Source organism: Penicillium griseofulvum (assembly GCF_001561935.1).
Source record: "Penicillium griseofulvum strain PG3 chromosome Unknown contig_6, whole genome shotgun sequence".
In the NCBI taxonomy this organism is placed as follows: Eukaryota; Fungi; Ascomycota; class Eurotiomycetes; order Eurotiales; family Aspergillaceae; genus Penicillium; species Penicillium griseofulvum.
Window position 1 is genome coordinate 1445903 of NW_024467419.1, and position 19359 is coordinate 1465261.

A 19359-nucleotide genomic window follows, 5' to 3' on the forward strand; every position below is an offset into this window, starting at 1 on the left:
GGTTCGTTTAACAGATTTCAATCATCTATCAATGTCTATATATATTACCGCCGTAGCAAGTTGGGATGATTCCTCATATATACTTCTCCTTCATCAGCGAATTTTATGCTGATTTACTATGAAGACCAACTAGGTACATACATACCATATCCAAGTCTTTTATATGATTACCATCGTTAAGATTTCCAAAAGGACATTTCTAAGTTCTACAACTTTGGCAGGACATCTCAGAGCTGGCGATGGTATTAGTCAGCAATAACTGACGACAACAGCACCTGATGTGAATGGACTCGATTGTTTCAACTGAAAGCCAATTCACTTGGAGAAATTATTGGCTGTGCGTGGAAAAGCGAAAACAAAAATTTATGACAGTCCTCATTTATGCACCCCTCATTTTGATCGACACAGCCGTAGTATCCACTTGAGATGAGTGACCTTCAGAAATCATTCGCCAAGGCAAAACTGGCCAAATTTCCGCCCGAAGCACCAATGCCTGAGTCAATGAGTTATTCAGAGGATGGAGAGGATAGCTCTTCGGCATCGTCAGTATCCTCCACCGGGACCATCATCCCGTCTCCCACGCGCCAGCTATTCGCCCGAGCGAGCCGACGGTTCGTTTACTTCTCCAATTTCCAGTTCAACTTGGGATCAATTGGCAATCAGCAGATTTTCTAAGAGAACGCTAACATGAGACCGCAGACAATCATCTCAAACCTCTTTGACATGGACAGACTTCTTTGACCAGGAGCTCTTTCTTCCAGAGGAAGTGGATAATTTCCATATTATACATCATGTCTATTTAACACCGCCAACTGAATCAGGCCCGCTTTTTGTCATGCACCATGGAGCGGGTTCATCGGGACTTTCCTTCGCCTCCTGCGCAGAAGAGATCCGGAAGATTCTCCCAAAGGCAGGAATCTTGTCTCTGGATGCACGAAGCCATGGCCGCACTGTCGTGACTACATTAGACAGTAAGACTGATGACGAGGCTCCTTCTACGGCAGCGGCGGCCCATTCTGGATTCTCGGGGAAGGCCGAGCTGGACCTTAGTCTTGACACTCTGAGCCGGGATCTTGTCCATGTGATCTACCAGACACAAACCAGGATGGGTTGGGAGATTCTCCCTGATATTATTCTGGTTGGACACAGTCTCGGCGGGGCGGTGATTACAGACGTCGCGAAGAAAGGAGAGCTGGGTCCGAAGCTGTTGGCATACGCGGTGTTCGACGTAGTGGAAGGTATGCTCCCCTTTTTGGTACATGTCTATCAGATACTGATATAACTTGACAGGGTCTGCAATGGATGCTCTCCAGAGCATGGAAAAATATCTTTCGACTCGTCCGACCAGATTCCCATCCCTGTTATCTGGAATTGAATGGCAGTATGTGTCCACGTCGAGTCGTCCTTCCACCATGGCTAACAGATACAAGTACTCGCTCCCGTACAATCCGGAACACTACTTCTGCTCGCGTCTCGGTTCCATCCCTCCTATACGAAGAAAGCGAGCCTAGCGACCCGTCCCGTCCTTGGGTGTGGCGCACAAACCTCTCCGCAACGAAACCTTTCTGGGAAAACTGGTTCGTTGGCTTGAGTAGAAAGTTCCTCGATGCACGAGGTGGAAAGCTACTACTGCTTGCTGGGACCGACAGGTTAGATAAAGAGTTGATGATCGGGCAGATGCAAGGTATGCGTTTCGAAAATCCCTATCGGCTCTCTATGATCATTCGGCATCGTACTTACTTTAGTATCACAGGAAAATACCAACTTCAGGTCTTCCCTGAAGCAGGCCACTTTGTTCATGAGGACCAGCCTGTGAAAACTGCGCAGATTCTGGCGGACTTTTACCGACGAAATGACCGGAGCGCATTGGTGCTTCCGCCCAAGGTAGCGGATATGCAAGCATCAGCGGCAATGAAGAAGGGAACAGGCGCTACTGGTGGCCCAACGGGGCATCTAAGATAGGATTTATGATATATCGCAGTGTTTGCAATGAGATATGATGTCCAATAAAAGACCATTCATAGATGTAAACACATGCTTCTTGAGCAAATACGTGATCTACGAGGACTCTTTCTCTAATGCCGTTACGTCTACAAGTGATCGGCTTTACCTACTCGTATGTAGGAAACTGATATGAGCAGAAACGTTCCATTTTTGAACGGCGTGAGTTGCTTCTTTTTTAGGCCCAGGTCAAACCGGCCATAGAGGGCAGCTAGTGACCCAGCCTTTAGTCGTAAGCCTCATATCACCCCGTTGGGACAAGAATTAAAGCGAAAAAAACACAAAAGAAAAGCAAAAAAGCTGCCGGGCACGACAAAAAGTTCGTGCCTCCCCATCGATAAACACCGAGAATCAGGGTTTCGAGATTCCGAACGCCACCGGGATTCCATCACACGGAATCATCATGCGCGGATCGTGAAAAGGGATGTGATAATACAAGGAGGAGTAAGGGTATTCCGAGAGAAAAAAAAAGAGCGCATGACGCCAAGAACAACGGGCCTCAATGTCATCTTAAGGCAAGTAGGCACCACCAGCAACCACCAAATTCATGTTGGTGAACTTGACCTTGTAGACAGGCGACTTCTTAGTCGGGAAAGCGCTGATTTGGTCGGCAGTGACAACGACGTCCTTCCCCTTCTTTTTCTTGGCCTGACCCGTCGAGGGGTTTGTGCCTGCATCCAGTCTAGTTCCAGTACCAGTTTCACCGATGACACGGCCACCCTGGGTGGTTTCCTGGGAACCGGCAACATCCCAAACTCGCACGGTACCATCAGCTCCACCTGAGACCAGGACGGTGGATTCCACGCTCCAGCTGATAGACCATATTCCACCCTTACCGTGCCCACGCATGCGCTTCAGCAGTCTACCAGGAGCGAGATCCCACAAGATGATGCAACCCTGGTCATCAGCGGATGCTAGAAGCTTTCCGTCACGGCTGCACTCCATCGCAGTGATGCTGCCAGTGTGGCCAGTGAACATGCGGACGGCATTACCAGTCGAAACAGCCCACATGCGGACAGTGTGATCGGAGCTGGCAGTGAAAACGTATGCTGAGTTGGGATGGAAGCAGACGACATCCACATCATGGTCATGACCGACGAAGATACGCTGCTGGCGGATTTGGTCACTCACCCACAAACGGGCGGTCCGGTCAGATCCACCCGAGACGAAGTAGTGACTAAACGGTCCCCAACTTAGGTCCCAGACAGGGCGGTCGTGACCCTTGTAGACGACCATGCATTGCCAGCTATCAAGGGACCAAAGGCGAATTGTTTTGTCCATGGATGACGAAAGCAACCAGCGTGCATTGGTGGCAACCTTATCATCCCCGGAAAGGCCCTCGCGAGCAGCTGCGCAGGGCTGGAATGCGACAGCAGTGACGGGACCCGAATGGCCGATAAGGCGGCGCGAGCTGGCAGGTGGCGAATTATCAAGGTCAGGATCAGCAGATTGGATGTTCGAGCCATCAAGACTCCAAATCCGAATGTATGACTGCTGGAATCCAACAGCGACAACCTGGCTGTCATCTGAAAAGTCCATGCAAGTAACACTGTGTATTTGTTAGTTCTGTGATAAAAAGATAGTTCAAATGAACATACCTATCATAAGTGTTATGGAATGTGAACATGCACACACTAAGCCCCGGACCGACTCCACCTGTGCGAGCTTTGATCTCGAACCGATCGCGATGTTCCATAACCTTCTTGACCTCGATCTGGACGTCACGAGCAGTGGATTGAGGGAAAGGAAGGTCTGCACGAGTAGGTGCTTCGTCGTCATCTTCATTTTTAATCATTTGGTCGAACTCTTGAATGAGCGTATTACGACCAGCGGCAGGAGGTTGCTTCGCATCTTCCTCTGCTAGTTCAGCCCGCACGTCCTCCTCCAGAAATTGTTCCATGGGGAGTTTCCCGAGTTTGAGACGGGGAAGTGTGCCGGCCATGGCCGGGTTGTCACCGGTGTAAGCTGAGCCAGGGTGGTGTCCTGGAATACCTTCATCCTCAGCTGGGAAGGTCTGGTCCGCACTCATCTGGTTCAACATGGCAGCGAAACTGAATCGGTCGTCTGCTGCTCGGTCCAAAGTTTTCACCGAGCAAAAACTGCTGAGAATTGCGTTCATGACAGAACCTCCTTCTTTATCCTTGCTCTCCAGGAACTGGAGAAGATTGGTGTAAGCGGGGTTGCTCAACACAATGCGGTACTTGTTGGTTCGGTAAAGCTTAGCAACGGAGTTATCCTGCAGATGCTCCGGCAAGCTGATAGGCTCGAAGTGGCGGACATCATCGGTATGCTCAGGAAGGAACATGTTCTTGTTGGTTTCAAAGAACGACTTCGCATCCTGAGGATAAAAGGAAGTGACCATATTGAAAAAGGAATAGACAAACAGCGGCCATAGGACACGTCGAAGCTCAGGCTATGACATAATTAGCATGCATATATTAGGTCGCTCCTTGTTTCGCATACCTTGTACAAATCAAGATTTTCCTCGACCCAATTCTTCAATAAATCTAGGCAATGTATTAGTCGGTAGGTCGGGTCACATTGATTGAATGCTCAACTCACCAAAACCTTGCCGAGTCTTAGGACGGGAATCCTCCCCAAGCTGGGGGAGCGGACGCCCATCAATCTCCTGGTTGGCAGACTCCATGCGCAACATTGCCTCTGTACGACTGTAACCTTTCTTGGCCAAATAATCAATAACCTAGAAAAGATGAAAAGTTAGACGGTAATCCAAACAATTCAAATCAAACTTATCAGAAAACAAAAAGAGAACAAATAAAATGGTGAGACAAGCAGGGCGTGCTGAGAGGAGTCTGAGTGGGTAAACCGACGACTTGTTCATGTGCGCGTGTCTCCTCAACCTCGACGGTTTCCAGAGGCTTCGCGATGGGAGACTTGACGGCGGGCTTCATGGCAGGCTTGGAAGGCGGGTTCACGACAGGATCCGCAGCAGGCTGGGAAGGCGGCTTCATGACAGGATCCGCAGCAGGCTTGAAAGGTGGCTTCGCGACAGGATTGACAGCAGGCTTGGAAGGAGGCTTCGCCATAGGTGGAGGCGCCACAGATTCTGACTCAGTCAGATCGACAACCACCGGCTTGTGTCTCTTCTGGGTCTTCTGGGTGGGCGAGGCCTGGCGGGGCCGCCGGCGAGGCTGCCGCCGGCGAGCAGGCAGCCAATCCTCATCTTCAGTTGGCATATTCACGGTTCTGCTGGGGTTTTGCGAATGCGGTTCGGTTTATTCAACTGATGTGAGGATGAATGAAAAGTATGGGTTGATAGGTTGATCAATATGAATAAACCAGATGAATGGTAATAGTTGAAATGTGAAGAATGGGTGTTGAGTGAGAACCGATTGATGAGAATGGTGAATGAGCTATTGACGTTTGCTCTGAATTGCGGCGCCTTGGGTGCCCAGTCATAGACCTTGATCGCCAGGTATAAATTGAAATGCCCTTTGAACATCCAACTATCAATGCTCTTTGAGGTCTGTGGAATGGATCATATTGTCGTATTGTTGGAGTTCCAGATAAACCCATGCAGTCCTTTGTCGTGGACTTCAGTCACCACATACGGGCTGCAATAACCCATGGATGGAGAACTCTAGGGCTTGTCGCATCGACCGAATCACCCACAGTGCGCTGCTCTGCCTTTGGCTTCCTATCGCGAACCTCCTCACCATCCAAGGGCTGCCGTGGCCAATGAACAGGGAGCTTCAGGCCTGTACCATTTTCCATATCCTCGGCGTTAAGGCCAGACATTCAGACTCCCCAGCCATGAATCAAGCCTCTCAAACTTGGCCGACCCCGAAACACAGGACGGACACAACACACAAAGAGCAATCATCTCGCAAAGGGACAAAGGGTACATGGGAAACAAGATCTCTCAAACAACGTGCAAATAAATCACAAGGGTACCTACTATTTGGTTTAAATTTTGCTGTGACATAGCACCACTTGGTGGTGCACTGGGTCCTGGAGTGGGTGTTGAATGGACGGGGGTTCCAGGTAAAGGTTGCTGGGAACCCATCATCCCATTTCCATTTACACCTGGTCCCATACTGCCGCTTCGCGGCCCAGGGCTTGGTGCACCGCCTGGAGCCGACATGATCAACGCCTATGACGACAACTTCGAGACAGCTCAAATTGCGATGAAGGACGGCAACAGAACAGAGTTGCTACAACGTGTAGAATCACCGGTGTATTATATGGTAGACTTGGGCGATGAGCTATCAGTGTTTCGTCTAATGTATATAGTGCCCAAAGGTATATGATACTTCACCGCTCGATAGAATAATGGATTTGATATCTTGAATTTGATATCCTGACGAGCTGCGGGCCCGCGCAACCTCACCGCTTATTAAGACCCTCCTACTTCTGGCACGTGATGTTAACCAGTGAGCTTCATTGCGATCTCCATCTCTTGTTCTACACTCAAAAATCCAGTGGAATTGATTGCTACGGACGCAACTATTCAACTTCTTTATCCAGTGTCGGACTAGTCAATATGGGCGAAAATGTGCCTCCGCAAGAGCTACCTACCTTTACCTCCGCCGATCGCATTCGACAGCTGAATGACATGGATAAAGTACTGGGGTCAATCTAATTTATACCGGAAATATTTACTAAATTTCCTCCATTAGGATGTTACCAAGCTTCTTCATTCAGCTGGTCTCGCGATCCAAGCTTTGACCAATGCCAAACCAGACTCCTCCTCCGTTGCGCCAGATGGATCGCTTGACTCGCACAAAACACGGTTCAAAGAAGCAAGCGCGAAGTACTTCGCACTTCTCTCCTCAGCTGATGTCAACCTCCGTCGTCAGATCTACTCACTAGAGGAATCATCTCTGGTAGGACCCGAGAAAGGCCCGCGGGCAGGGGACACCAAAACTGGAGCTAGAGCCGAAGGAGTTGTGGGAGCTAAATCACGAGTGCCAAACTCACTGGATATCAGTCGGTTGAACACCCGGAAGGATACAGTTGGGAAAGATAAGGAGGCTGAATTGTGGGCGGCAGCTCGGAAATTTGTTGAGCAGACACAGAAGCCTTCCGAGGCAAGCAAGGATTCTAGGCCATCGAATGAGCCGGAGGGTATGCAGATGGACTGAATGATGTGCTATCAGTTCGTCCAGCCAGAGTGGTTGGGTTTGCTTCATGCGTTTATGATACCCCGGGCTATATGCTACCATTGGAATTGAAATTACGAATACAATGAGCCCCATTGGAGGAGGATACATTTATACACGTACGAAAGTGCAAAGTGCAAAATGTGTATGGACCAGTGTTCGAGCATGTTCACAGAACTAAGCTATACAAAACGAAAAGAGGTATAGTTCATCGGCCAAACTGAGCAGGATATTTGTCAGAACAGTAAAAATGACTACTTCTGCATGGACATGATCATTTCACGCTGGGTTTCCCGGTCTCTGTTTGCATCAGACAATGGACCCAAGCCTATGTTCATGTTAGCATATTGCAGCAGCAAGATATTACGTGCATCCACTTACTTCGGAGCTCGCCAACAACGTCCTTCGCCTTGCCGAAGTAAACCTCCTCTATATTATGAAAACCTTGGTCAGCATAAAATCCCCAAGTTGTTAAATTGCGACGAGAGAAAGAAACATACGCAGCAAATTTCGCATCTTCAACTCCATATCCTCCACCAGCCTGCCTACATTGGCGACATGGCTAGCATCCGACTCTACAGGCAGATCAACTTCCACCTGACGAGTCATGTTCCCGCTAAGGTCCATATCACCAAGAGCCTCGGTTTTGTTGGCGAGATGGAGGATAACAGTGCTAGTGAGTTTGTAGTGGGACATGCGAGCGCGGTCGGTGGCCTCGAAAACGTGAATGCTGTCCCATTCGCCGGAGCTCTGGGAACCTGGGGTGACACCTAATCAAAATAACGTTAGTTGCAATTTAAGCATAGTAATCCGTGGTCAATCCATAACGTACCCTTCTTCAGTAGAATCACGCCTGCAAATCCATCATCTAAATCCCAGAAGTACACACTCCCCACACCTCCTTCATAGTACAGCTCGCGGTAAACATCGAATGACTCGTTTGCAGCAACCTCGAGTTTGCGCACTCGCTCACTGGGGACGGTACCGTCCTCAAGCGGGGGATCAAACTCATTGCTCCATGGTGACCGGTAGCTATCGCCGTCGCGGTTGTAGTCGCAGAGCAGATAGTCGCGGTTGGTCTGCGGGCAGCGGCGAATCTCCAGGGGCTGGTCAACAGAGGAGAGGAGGTCTTCGGTGAGATCGGGGACGATTGAGGTGATGGCTTGCAAGTTTGCCTTGGTGTCCCGTGGGTTCAGACGCCGAAGGAGGTCGCTGTAGAAGGGGTGGTCAGCTCACTTGTCTCCAACTGCTTGAGGCGGGGTTGCGTCGGGGTCTAGGATTGTCATGGCGGGTGCCATGATTGAGGGCAAAGAGGTATGTAGTGCCGTATTACTGGCTAGACAGATGACTCACAGCGCGCTGTCAAATTGTGCATCAGCCATGGTTGCGAAGGTTGGTTGTATATTGTTGCTTGACGAATGGCGGTGTTGATCTCGGGCGGATGAGGTGCGTGCACATTTCGGGCTGCTTGCGTGGCAGTACGTTATATCTATAGCCTCGATGGCATCTATAAAAACACGAGAAAAGAGTACACTAGCACATAGCTACAGATATTGTATTTAGACAAGGTTTCTTTCGTGATTGTTGAATCTTGATTTAGAGTATGAAATATGCTCACTACCTACAAGATCTCTGACAGGACTATCTAGACATATATCACAACCATCTCGAAGTGTACAAAGAAATCAATATATACATATTAAACGCTCTCTATAAAGTTACCTATTAAGTAGAACCAGAAGCAACACTCATCTCCTCCTCCCACCACCCCGCAAAGACGTTCAATCTCTCCGTCCGTACTCTAGCCATCTCCCTCCCGGTAGCAGTTTTCATCATGCTCTCCAGCTTAACCAACTTGTCCCCGAAATGCTCAATGGAATTATCCATCTCCCATTTCCCATCAACAGAATACTTCTTCCCTACCGCTCCAAGGAAGGTAAAACACCTGCCAATTCCGATAGCACCAATGGCATCGAGTCGATCGGCGTCCTGGACAACTCCAAGCTCGACAAACCCATCCTCGTCAATCATCTTTCGGATAAATGCCGGATCCTTACATTCAGTCGTATAAGAAACATGTGACACGATCGTCTGCACCCGTGATGCGAGTTCTGGCGTCGCACCCCGTGCAAGGAGCGCATGCTGCACCATCGTCGTCGGGTCGAGTTCTTCGCCCGCATCCATCTTGGATAAGTATTTTCTGTCTCCGATGTCATGCAACAGTGCCGCGAGTTTGACAACTGCTCCGTTGTATTGCGTTGTTGGGTGCAATGCCCGCTCTGCTTCCAGGATCTTGTTGGCGAGCGCTCCCACTCTGTGGACGTGTGCTGGGTTATGCGATGGGTCATGTCCTGACATGCAGTCTGTCACGAAAGCGGACATCGCGTTGTAGAGCGCTTGAAATTCTTCGCTGCTATCATCCATTGTGGGGCGTTTGGTCCGGTTCTTGGGGGAATGGTTTTTTTTTGGTTTGATGATACCGACTGAACGGTAGCCAAGACCTATGTCAAGGGTGCAAGTTGGATTCTTATATGGTGTTTTGAGAGCTTTTGTGTCCCCAAGAATCAGCAGTATGTATGTTTTGAAGGAAACGCTGGATTTCCCCCGCAGTAAACAAAGTTTGGCGGTGAATGGCACTCGACCGTGTTTTCAGCGTCAACTTAAAGCTACGCAGAGAGCTATGTGACTCGTATTGCAACTATGTGTTGTATGAAACCGGGTTTTCCGTGGAATAGTGGGAATAGCTTCATATTTATTGAAGATGAAGATAACCGGGTGCCGAATTTGCGCGGACTAATGTCATGAAGGCATAGGGTCGATATAACATTGAAAGATTCCTATACAAGGTCTTCCTTGAATTTCAACAAAGTCTAACTACGGCGGTTACAGATATGCTTGTTCCATCAACAAAAAGGGCTCCAAATTGATATTCAAGATACTATCACACGGAAGAAGGCAAGATTATGATACAAGGCCGAGAGGGCTACCCCATTGTCCAGATCTGGGACAGTCCAATACGACCATGTCAGATTACAAGGTAGTAGATTGAAGACCCATCCAATCTCCTCACAGAGCAAATGCAGCAACAACCAGACCGAATAGGCCGGCAGCGGAGGCACCGACCTTGACATTGGCTCCGGCGTTGCTGGTCTCCTTCGACTCGCCCGAGGAGCTGGTAGCAGTGGCAGAAGAGGAGTCATCGTTGCCGTTGTTGTCCTTGCTATCATTGCTATCGTTGCTGTCATTGCTGTCCGAAGCTGAAGGGTGATGTTAGCAAAGCTCCATATCAGCAACAATGAATGTGGACATACACTTGGAGTCGGTGCTCGACGAGTCAGAGCTGGTCTGTGTGGCAGTGCTGCCGGTGCCAGTGGAGGTGGCGGAAGAGTGGGTTGCAGTTGCACCGTTGCCGTTGCCACCCCAGAAGTGTGAGCGATAGCAGGACTGCTCACAGTCGGCGTACTTCTGGGTATCGGCCGGGGAGCCATTGCCTTGAGGGCAGGCAGCGACACATTCATTGGTGTCATTTGCCTGGTTATCGCTAGGGCATGGCACCTTGTAGCACTTGGCAGTGCAGCAAATATCCGTGGCTTCGCCTAGAGTTGAAGTTGGATTAGTATCAAGCTAAGAAGAGATTCCGAGAATGGATAGCTTACAGCTCTTCGCGCACTGAGCCTCGGGGGTCAGAGTAACAGTCGAAGCGTTCGCGGTAGTAGTGTCTGCCGCAGTCGCGCAAGCGACCACGGCCGAGAGGGCAAGGATGCTGAACTTCATGTTGAGTTGAATGAATCAGGAAATGATGAAATCAAGAGAAAAAGGACTGGTAAGTAGCGACAGTAGTTGTACTAAAGAACTAGGGGGAAATGAGCGGAAAGTGAATGATTAAATATTGAAAACAAGACCACAAAGCAAACGCGCTTGGCGGGCCTCGGCATGGAGTTTTACCTACCCCAGAAACAAATACAGGGTCAGTGCAGATCCCCATGATGTCTCATATTTAATGCTCATTGCATCTGGCACTTTCCAGACTACTCTATAAGTCATCTAAGTGATACACGGTGACCACCCTACTTCCCCGTACAAGGATATTGTGCAGGGCAATCTCCCCCTTAGGAAGGGGGTTCGGTTTTGTCACACATTGAAGCCACTCGGGATGGTAGACCTGTCAGATTGGACAATATTGATTGATTTCGGGCATTAGCGTGTGAGCAAGGGACCAATCTATTTTTTGCTGGTGTATATGACTATCCCTATTGGCTCTCGGAGCTCGGCAGAAGTTCCTTGAAATCAAGAGACAGAAAAGACAAATCTTCAGGCTGTTCGTGGTACTTCGTACTTCGTACTCCGTACAGAGTATGTGGTTATATGCTGTACGCCATCATGGGGCTGTCAGGTGGTTTGAATATCATAGAATGAAGGTTTCAAAAGGGGTAATTGGACAAGGCACATGTTCGATAGATAAACAAGCAGGTTATTTGAATTCCCCATGCACCTACTCCATATTCCGTATTTCGTAGTTCGTCTAGACCTTGGCCATTTCTGAGAGATGAAGTAGTACATTCAAAGGTTTGGGCTCCATAAATAAGGCTCCAGTGCAAACCATACAAACATAACCTCATCACCTGATGACGCGACGCGACGCGAGATGATTGCCCATACAATGGCAATGCCTTTGAACCATCCGCGCGATGTCGACAGATTCCGAGTCGGATTACTTCGATGATGACGACTTCGTAGTCCCTGGAACCCCAGATGGGTCCCCACGCCCCGCAAAACGCCGCCGCATTCGAAACAGTGGGAAAGAGCGCGAAGGTCAAGATGACGGTTCTTCAATCGACTCGTTCTCTGATATGGAGAACGACGACTTACCCTCCGGTCGGCACCGAGAATCGCCTCTTGGTTTTGAAGAATACCAAAACCGCCCGAAAATCAAGAGCTGTGTACTGAAGCAAGCTAATGTCCAGAATGACATGTTCGTCACACAACTCACACAACCCTCCTCAAGTCCAGAACGAATACGCGGTCCGCGATGGCAGAAGCCTGTTACAAAACCTCCTACGCCAAAATTCGAAACTAGAGGACAAGATGGTGGTAGTGGACGGGAGAATAATTATACCCATGATGATGATGAGGAGTTGATGGCCGCTATTGCAGCTTCCTTAGATTCATTTGAGGAAGAGAAGACTACCAGAGCGGTAATTCAACCGCTAAGCGTGTCAAACAATAATGCTACGAGAAAACTTGCCCCGCCGACAAAGACAAACACGCATATCTTAGCGGATGTCCCATTTGAGCTGGAGGACATTCCTGAAGGTGCATTTGATTCGTCGCCATCATTGTCACCGGTAGCACGACCAGTCCAGGCTGCAGCTTCGCAATTCAGTCAAACACGAGGCCTAATTCGACAACCACATCTCCGACAAAGTACATTGTTCGGCATGATTGCTCCAAATCCCGAGATGGTAGTACCGAGCGACCAAGACTGGGGCCCGTCAACGAAGACCGAACCACCAACCCAACACAAACTTGTGACAGAAGCTCTAGATACATGGCTATACCCGACAAACTTGGGGAAAACCAGAGATTACCAGTTCAACATCACTCAGGCAGGCCTGTTTCATAATCTACTCGTGGCATTACCAACGGGTTTGGGAAAGACATTCATAGCAGCTACAATTATGCTCAACTGGTTTCGCTGGACGAAAGATTCACAGATCATTTTTGTAGCACCAACGAAACCCTTAGTTTCACAACAGGTATCGGCCTGCTTGGATATTGCCGGAATCCCACGCTCCGAGTCGACCATGCTCACGGGAGGGGCATCACCGGGTATTCGCGCCGAAGAGTGGAAATCAAAGCGAGTGTTTTTCATGACACCCCAAACACTGATCAATGACCTAAAGACCGGAATCGCTGATCCCAAGCGAGTTGTGTTGCTGGTCGTTGATGAAGCCCATCGCGCGACGGGTGCGTATGCATATGTGGAGGTGGTCAAATTCCTTCGGCGCTTCAATAAGAGCTTCCGCGTGCTAGCGCTCACAGCAACGCCGGGCTCAACCGTCGAATCGGTACAGGCGGTTATTGATGGCCTGGATATAGCACGCGTCGAAATCCGCACCGAGAACTCGCTTGACATTCGCGACTACGTGCACGCTCGCAATATCGAAATCGAAACTTTTGAAAATTCAGATGAAATGGTCTTCTGTATGGACCTCATGTCAGCAGCCTTGCAGCCCTTGCTTGACCAACTCCGGACCCTCAACGCCTACTGGGGACGTGACCCGATGGGGCTGACAGCGTACGGTCTCACAGTGGCAAGGCAACAATGGATGCAGTCTGACGCTGGCCGGAATGCCAATTTTGGCTTAAAAGGCAAAGTGAACTCCATTTTTACTGTTCTTGCTAGCTTGGCCCACGCTATCGATCTCCTCAAGTACCATGGCATCGTGCCATTCTATCGCCATGTCCTCCATTTCAAATCAAGCTCCGAAGGGCAGAAAGGCGGAGGTGGAAAGTATCAAAAGCAAGTTGTGCAGCATGATAGCTTCAAGAAGTTACTCAGCCATCTTGAACCATGGAGTAAGAATCCAGAGTTTATTGGCCATCCGAAATTGGAGTATCTCAAGTCAGTTATTTTGAATCACTTTATGGACAGGGGTGAAGGGAAAGAACTCCCTGGTAGCACTAGTCAGCCTGCGACTCGTGTCATGATCTTTGTGCATTTCCGTGACAGTGCTGAAGAGGTCACGAGGGTGCTGAAAAGATATGAACCCATGATTCGGCCTCATGTCTTTGTGGGTCAATCAAGCGCGAAAGGCTCTGAAGGCATGGACCAGAAGACACAGCTCAGAATCATTGAGGATTTCAAGAAAGGCACATACAACACGATCGTTGCTACTTCCATTGGCGAGGAAGGTTTGGATATTGGAGAGGTCGATCTGATCGTATGTTACGACTCCTCGGCATCGCCCATTCGCATGCTGCAGCGCATGGGTCGAACAGGCCGTAAGCGGGCCGGTAACATCACTCTGCTATTGATGAAAGGCAAAGAAGAAGACTCCTACATCAAGGCCAAAGATAACTACGAAAAGATGCAGCAAATGATTGCCTGCGGCTCCCGATTCACATTTCACGACGATCGTTCTGCACGCATTTTACCCGCGGGTGTTCGACCAGTGCCCGATAAACGACACATCGACATACCCCCGGAGAACTCGCAACAAGAACTCCTCGAGCCGAAACGCAAAGGGCGAGCACCGAAGCGACCCGCCAAGGTGTTCCACATGCCCGATGATGTGGAGACAGGCTTCACTCGAGCCTCGACTTTGGCTGGCGGCATACCACAGAAGAAGAAAGCCACCCCTAAAAAGAGGCCCCGGATCCCAACACCCGAGCCTGTGGACGTTCCGTCGCTGGAGGACGTTGTTCTTAGCACGAGTGAGCAAAATGAACTTGAAAATCATTACCAGAACATTGGTGCCACTTCTCCACAATTCATCCGATTTCCCCGCAACGACGCCTTTCCACGTTTGCAGCTCATTGAAAGACCCACAAAGAACGTCAAGCATGGATCTCTCACGCGACGCATGGTAAAAGCTTTACAGAAAATGCATGAGGCTGGCCCTGAATGTGACCGTCGATTCAAAGACATTCTAGCCCGGGAGCCCCTTTCGTCAGACGAGTCTAGTCAGACGTCCCGGAAGGATTCAACTAGGAAACCTCGACGCAGCCAAAAGCCCTTGAAAACACCATCTAAAACTACTTCTCAGCGAACGTCCAACAAGGCCACTGCAATACCTGCTGGCGGGGAGATTGTTTCTTTGTTGTCTCCAGATCGGGAACCCAAGCACAAGAACGACCCCTTTGCAATCATGGATGATGACTTCGGTGATGATGGCTCGGATTTTGAGCTAATGGATGCTAGCCTTTTGTTCAGTAGTGGGTCTAAACCCAAGGGTCGGAAACCAAACAGACCGATTATTGAAGATAGTGATGAGTGATGTTATAGAGGCGTTGGGTGTTATTTGGATATGGTTTTTGTCACATTCGAACATAGAAATGCTATTGGATACTTTTGAAGCGTTGTTCGATTCTAATTAAAAGGTAAAAAGGCCCATGATGTTTATATATCAAATGTCAGTTATACTTGGAAAAGTCCATCCCACGAAGCCTTTCTCTGCTCTCACAGCGTAACAAATGTGCTATTTTGTTGACACAGCCACTTTATGTGTGTGGTAATTTAGGACTCACTCTTTTGTTGCCCAATCAACTGTGGCGCTTCATAGCTAACCTGCAGCTTGTGTGGTTTCTGCAGCAGACGAGACTTGATTTGTGACCAGTCTCTTTCACAGCCACAGAATTAACAGCCCCCATTCGCCTTGGCAATGATGACCGATGCCCCCGCTCCAGGTGCCTGGGGTTTCAGTTCGCACCAGAAGCATGGCCCAACACCCCAGTGGGGATGCTGGGCAGCCCATTGAGCTATGTGGCTGTTTAAAGGGCCTACTGACATGCACTTTTGTCTATACTTCACTTTACCAACGCATGATATTGATACCTACATGTCCATTTGAAAGACGCTTGCCATGGCCTTGGTTCGAATTCCTCTAGGCTCAGGCTTGAAGCCTGAGGTCAAGCTTGGTCAAGCTATATCAGAGTTTGTCGCAGATCTCTCCTCGGAACAAAAAGCTAGATTTAATGCGTCGAGAACTCAAGCGCTCGCATCGCCGCCGACTATTCAGGATGTCAGAATCATTGCCGCGGAGATTGGTCGCTTGCCTAGTGGCCGATGCTTGGGCACGAGGTTCATTAATCTTATTCAAGCAGTGCAAAGATTCGCTGCACTTGGGGATATCCTGATTGGAGGATCACAGAATCTCATCGCGTGTGGCGTTTGGTCGATGGTTCGTCTGTCATTGTTGGTAAGATTCGAGACTCAAATTAGAGCTACCTCGCCTTGCTTTGATGATACGCTTACCATCCTCGCTAGCTGATTACAAGCTCGTCATCACATTTGGAGAAACTCTCGGTACTTTTCATGAATGTCGGTCGCTCGACACATATCTTCGAAAAGCTTGCTTTAGTATATACTCGATCTCGAGATTTACAGTCAGCTGTCTGTGAATACTTCACTCTGGTCGTTCGACTGTGCCACGACATATTGAAATTCAGTAAAATGTCGACGTTCAGGAAGTTTGGGGCTGCATTATCTGACTCGAGCCTGCAAAACTTCACCTGTGAACTTACCTCTTGCGCTGAGCTAATTGAACGTGAAGCAAATACTATGATGCACGAGCGGAACGAAGAAGAGGCCGAGGCCAATTCTAGATTCAGAAATGTCTCGACGAGGTTCTTCAGCTCGACCTCCAGTCAGCAGGCCAATCAGCAAAGATTTATGACACGACAGCGAGTCCTGGACTTTTGCTGCGAGTATGATTACATGGTCCCATGGAAGCAAGTCTGCAAAGCAGGGAGCACGGATTTGTTTCTCAAATGTCCGCACTACAAAGCCTGGCGAGACCGCACAGAACGTAGTCCCCTTGTCTATACCGCCAAACTTGGAGCTGGGAAGTCTGTCATGCTTGCTAGTATAGTCGATGACTTGCATCTTCATGTTGCCTGCCAAGATACGACGGTGGCGTTTTTCTTCGCCCGCTATGATGTTGCTGAGACATTGAAAGCCCGAACTGCAATCGGATCACTTGTCAGACAGTTCCTGAGCCAGGTAGTGGATCTGAGGCAAGCTTGTCAAGTGTTGGAAGCTACCTCTCACAGAATCCCATTTGAGAGAATGTTGGGCCTACTTCAATCAGTCCTAAAGCCTGACTTCAAGGCTTTTGTCGTTGTCGATGGATTGGACGAGATGAGTACCGACGAGAGAGAACTCTTCTTGCGAGACCTCTATAATCTGAAAGCTTCGTTCCAACTGTCTATCTGTTTGTCATTTCGCCAAGAGCCCAATACGTCACTGAATATTGGCCCAGCATCTCGGTTCAATGCGAAGATAGTCCCTATTCCCCCAAATACCTCTGAAATTGAAACATTTATTACAGAGGAACTTGAGAGGCGTCTTGAATCACGGAGACTTGAGATACGCGATCCTATATTGCCGCTGGAAATTCGGGATTCTTTGGTGGAAGGCTCACAGGGGATGTTCCTATGGGTAGTCTTGCAAATCGAATCCTTGTGTGCCATGCAGACCGATGCAGAGATACGACATGCCCTGAACGACCTTCCAAAAGATCTTTCTGAAACCTTTTCGCGGACTCTACAGCGAGCGAACAAACCAGGTAATCTATACCAGAAACGGATATTAGAGCTCATCACCGTTGCTCAGCGCCAATTGACAACCGAAGAGTTACGCGAAGCATTGAGTGTGACTCCTGGTGATACTAATTGGAATCCATCCCAACTCTTGAACAATATCTACAGTACACTCACGTGCTGCGGAGGCCTGGTTGTTCTTGACGAGGAGGAGTTGACTCTACATTTTGTCCATAATAGTGTCAAACAATACCTCACCACTGGACTCAATAATTCAGCTGACAATATGGTTGATCTTGTGAATGCCCATCGCAGGATGTCGGACATCATCATGACCTATCTTTATCGCGCAGAATTTACAAAACAAGTCTCAAAACAGGCTATCCCCGAAGTAAGCGCAAGTCTCGCCATGGATAAGATTATTTGCTCGACCGGCCACACTCTAAATGATTCAAGCAAGTTGGCCATGAAGCTTCTCAGAAAGAAGACTCCATTGAAGTTCAACATTGCAAAGCCCCTTGCGAATGCGTTGAACCCCTGGAATACCTTTGAAAGGAATGATTTCCTGCATAACTATGCCAAGACATTCTGGGCTTCTCATCTTGCATCGTCTCTACCTCTCTCATCTCAAATCACACCACTCTTTGAAAGACTATGTGATGGGAATGTCTTGCTACCTATCGAATCTGATGATGTCAAGCGGCTCTTTCAAAGAGCCGTGGTAACCGGGTCTGTGGAACTTGCTGCACATCTCATTAACGCATGTAACGCAAACGTCAACTGGAAGCTTGATTCCAATAGAAGAACGGCATTACATCTTTCTGTTATGCATAATTTTGGCAACCTTACCGAGTTGCTTTTGAATTCGGAAAATATTGATGTGGGAGCAATGGATGTTGCCTATGCGACTCCTATGAGGCTCGCAGCAAAAAAGGGATTCCCGCTAATCTACCTGGCTGCAAAATGCGGACAGCGAAGCATCATCGCTCAGCTGATCAAACAGAGCCAGGAGGAACGAAACCATCTGGTTACTATGTGGAACACCATTGAAAGAGCAGCCCTTGAAGTGCGCCCAGAGATGATCCATCTTATTCTTGATGAAGATGTGGTGCAACAAGAACATGCAGAGATCACCAAATGTCTGCTCGAGTCCCAAAGGGTCCCCCCTCAAACAGTTTATGGCCATGAGAGTTCACGTTCAAGTCATTCAGAGGCGCTTGGCAGGACGGTCAGTCCGAACGCTGCCACGCTTTTGCATATAGCGGCTCGGCTCGGCTGGGCGTGGGCGATGGCCCTTGCGAATGCTATAGGAGATATAGATTTCAACGAACTAGATCCACACGGATTGACGCCTCTACTACTGGCTGCTAAATTTGGCCAGAAGGATGTGGTCAGAGTTTTAATCCATATACCTAATGTGAACCTCCGCGCGACGGATCCCTATGGAAACACAGCCGTACAATTGGCGTTGCAATATGGCCACCGTGACATCGTGACATTACTGTCAGGATCATTACAGTCGTAGGGTGATTGATCCATGGACCTTTAGCCCCACCGGTGTTAATCTTCCTTCCTCTCACACTCTCACTTAGCACGCGGAATGCAACAAACGGGGGTTCTCTCTCATCAATCACTCAACTTGAAATGCTAACCTCGTCTCGAGTTCGAAAGACCTTTGCCCTTGGCTGCCAGAGCTGGTCAAGCCGATGCTGCAAGGCTGCTAATCTACACAAACACGAGCACTGGTGTGACTGGGATGCCGCGTTCATCTGGCAGTATAATCATAGATTGAGGCATGGAAGGAAAACACGTCGATGCAGTCAAGCTCCTTGGGTTCGACCCGATCTGCAAAACCTCACATGAATCCCATATGGGTGAACCACTACCTACAGATTTCTAACAGGATGTTAAGCCTGCCGAAGCACAACACTCTGGTGAATAGAAAGCATTACTTAAAGCCAAATACATCAGA

At 48.9% G+C, this 19359-nt stretch overlaps 8 protein-coding genes across 8 annotated transcripts; 4 read left to right on the top strand and 4 right to left on the bottom strand.

Annotated features, from left to right (window-relative positions):
• Window positions 1-426: 426 nt before the first annotated feature.
• Window positions 427-1962, top strand: ppe1 (putative ribosomal protein/carboxylic ester hydrolase (Ppe1); the record flags this gene model as incomplete). The annotated part of the gene is made up of 4 exons (XM_040795360.1): window positions 427-611; window positions 700-1238; window positions 1291-1381; window positions 1431-1962. The coding sequence occupies 4 exons, from the start codon at window positions 427-429 to the stop codon at window positions 1960-1962; spliced, it is 1347 nt and encodes a 448-aa protein (XP_040653037.1).
• Window positions 1963-2511: 549 nt separating this feature from the next.
• PGRI_076470 (putative transcription initiation factor TFIID subunit) lies at window positions 2512-5198 on the bottom strand (the record flags this gene model as incomplete). The annotated part of the gene is made up of 5 exons (XM_040795361.1): window positions 2512-3550; window positions 3600-4414; window positions 4465-4508; window positions 4564-4702; window positions 4833-5198. 5 exons carry the CDS (start codon window positions 5196-5198, stop codon window positions 2512-2514), a joined length of 2403 nt encoding a protein of 800 aa, XP_040653038.1.
• Window positions 5199-5592: 394 nt separating this feature from the next.
• On the top strand, window positions 5593-7106 carry PGRI_076480 (mediator of RNA polymerase II transcription subunit 11; the record flags this gene model as incomplete). The annotated part of the gene is made up of 4 exons (XM_040795362.1): window positions 5593-5863; window positions 5950-6199; window positions 6490-6586; window positions 6642-7106. The coding sequence occupies 4 exons, from the start codon at window positions 5593-5595 to the stop codon at window positions 7104-7106; spliced, it is 1083 nt and encodes a 360-aa protein (XP_040653039.1).
• A 272-nt stretch (window positions 7107-7378) lies between these two features.
• Window positions 7379-8506, bottom strand: cap2 (F-actin-capping protein subunit beta; the record flags this gene model as incomplete). Its single annotated transcript, XM_040795363.1, has 5 exons — window positions 7379-7452; window positions 7506-7553; window positions 7625-7894; window positions 7957-8336; window positions 8478-8506. The coding sequence occupies 5 exons, from the start codon at window positions 8504-8506 to the stop codon at window positions 7379-7381; spliced, it is 801 nt and encodes a 266-aa protein (XP_040653040.1).
• A 343-nt stretch (window positions 8507-8849) lies between these two features.
• On the bottom strand, window positions 8850-9548 carry PGRI_076500 (HD domain-containing protein; the record flags this gene model as incomplete). The annotated part of the gene is made up of 1 exon (XM_040795364.1): window positions 8850-9548. One exon carries the CDS (start codon window positions 9546-9548, stop codon window positions 8850-8852), a length of 699 nt encoding a protein of 232 aa, XP_040653041.1.
• A 642-nt stretch (window positions 9549-10190) lies between these two features.
• PGRI_076510 (uncharacterized protein) lies at window positions 10191-10898 on the bottom strand (the record flags this gene model as incomplete). Its single annotated transcript, XM_040795365.1, has 3 exons — window positions 10191-10381; window positions 10436-10720; window positions 10781-10898. 3 exons carry the CDS (start codon window positions 10896-10898, stop codon window positions 10191-10193), a joined length of 594 nt encoding a protein of 197 aa, XP_040653042.1.
• A 914-nt stretch (window positions 10899-11812) lies between these two features.
• Window positions 11813-15124, top strand: mph1 (3'-5' DNA helicase; the record flags this gene model as incomplete). Its single annotated transcript, XM_040795366.1, has 1 exon — window positions 11813-15124. One exon carries the CDS (start codon window positions 11813-11815, stop codon window positions 15122-15124), a length of 3312 nt encoding a protein of 1103 aa, XP_040653043.1.
• Window positions 15125-16299: 1175 nt separating this feature from the next.
• PGRI_076530 (ankyrin repeat domain-containing protein) lies at window positions 16300-18912 on the top strand (the record flags this gene model as incomplete). Its single annotated transcript, XM_040795367.1, has 1 exon — window positions 16300-18912. One exon carries the CDS (start codon window positions 16300-16302, stop codon window positions 18910-18912), a length of 2613 nt encoding a protein of 870 aa, XP_040653044.1.
• Window positions 18913-19359: the final 447 nt, after the last annotated feature.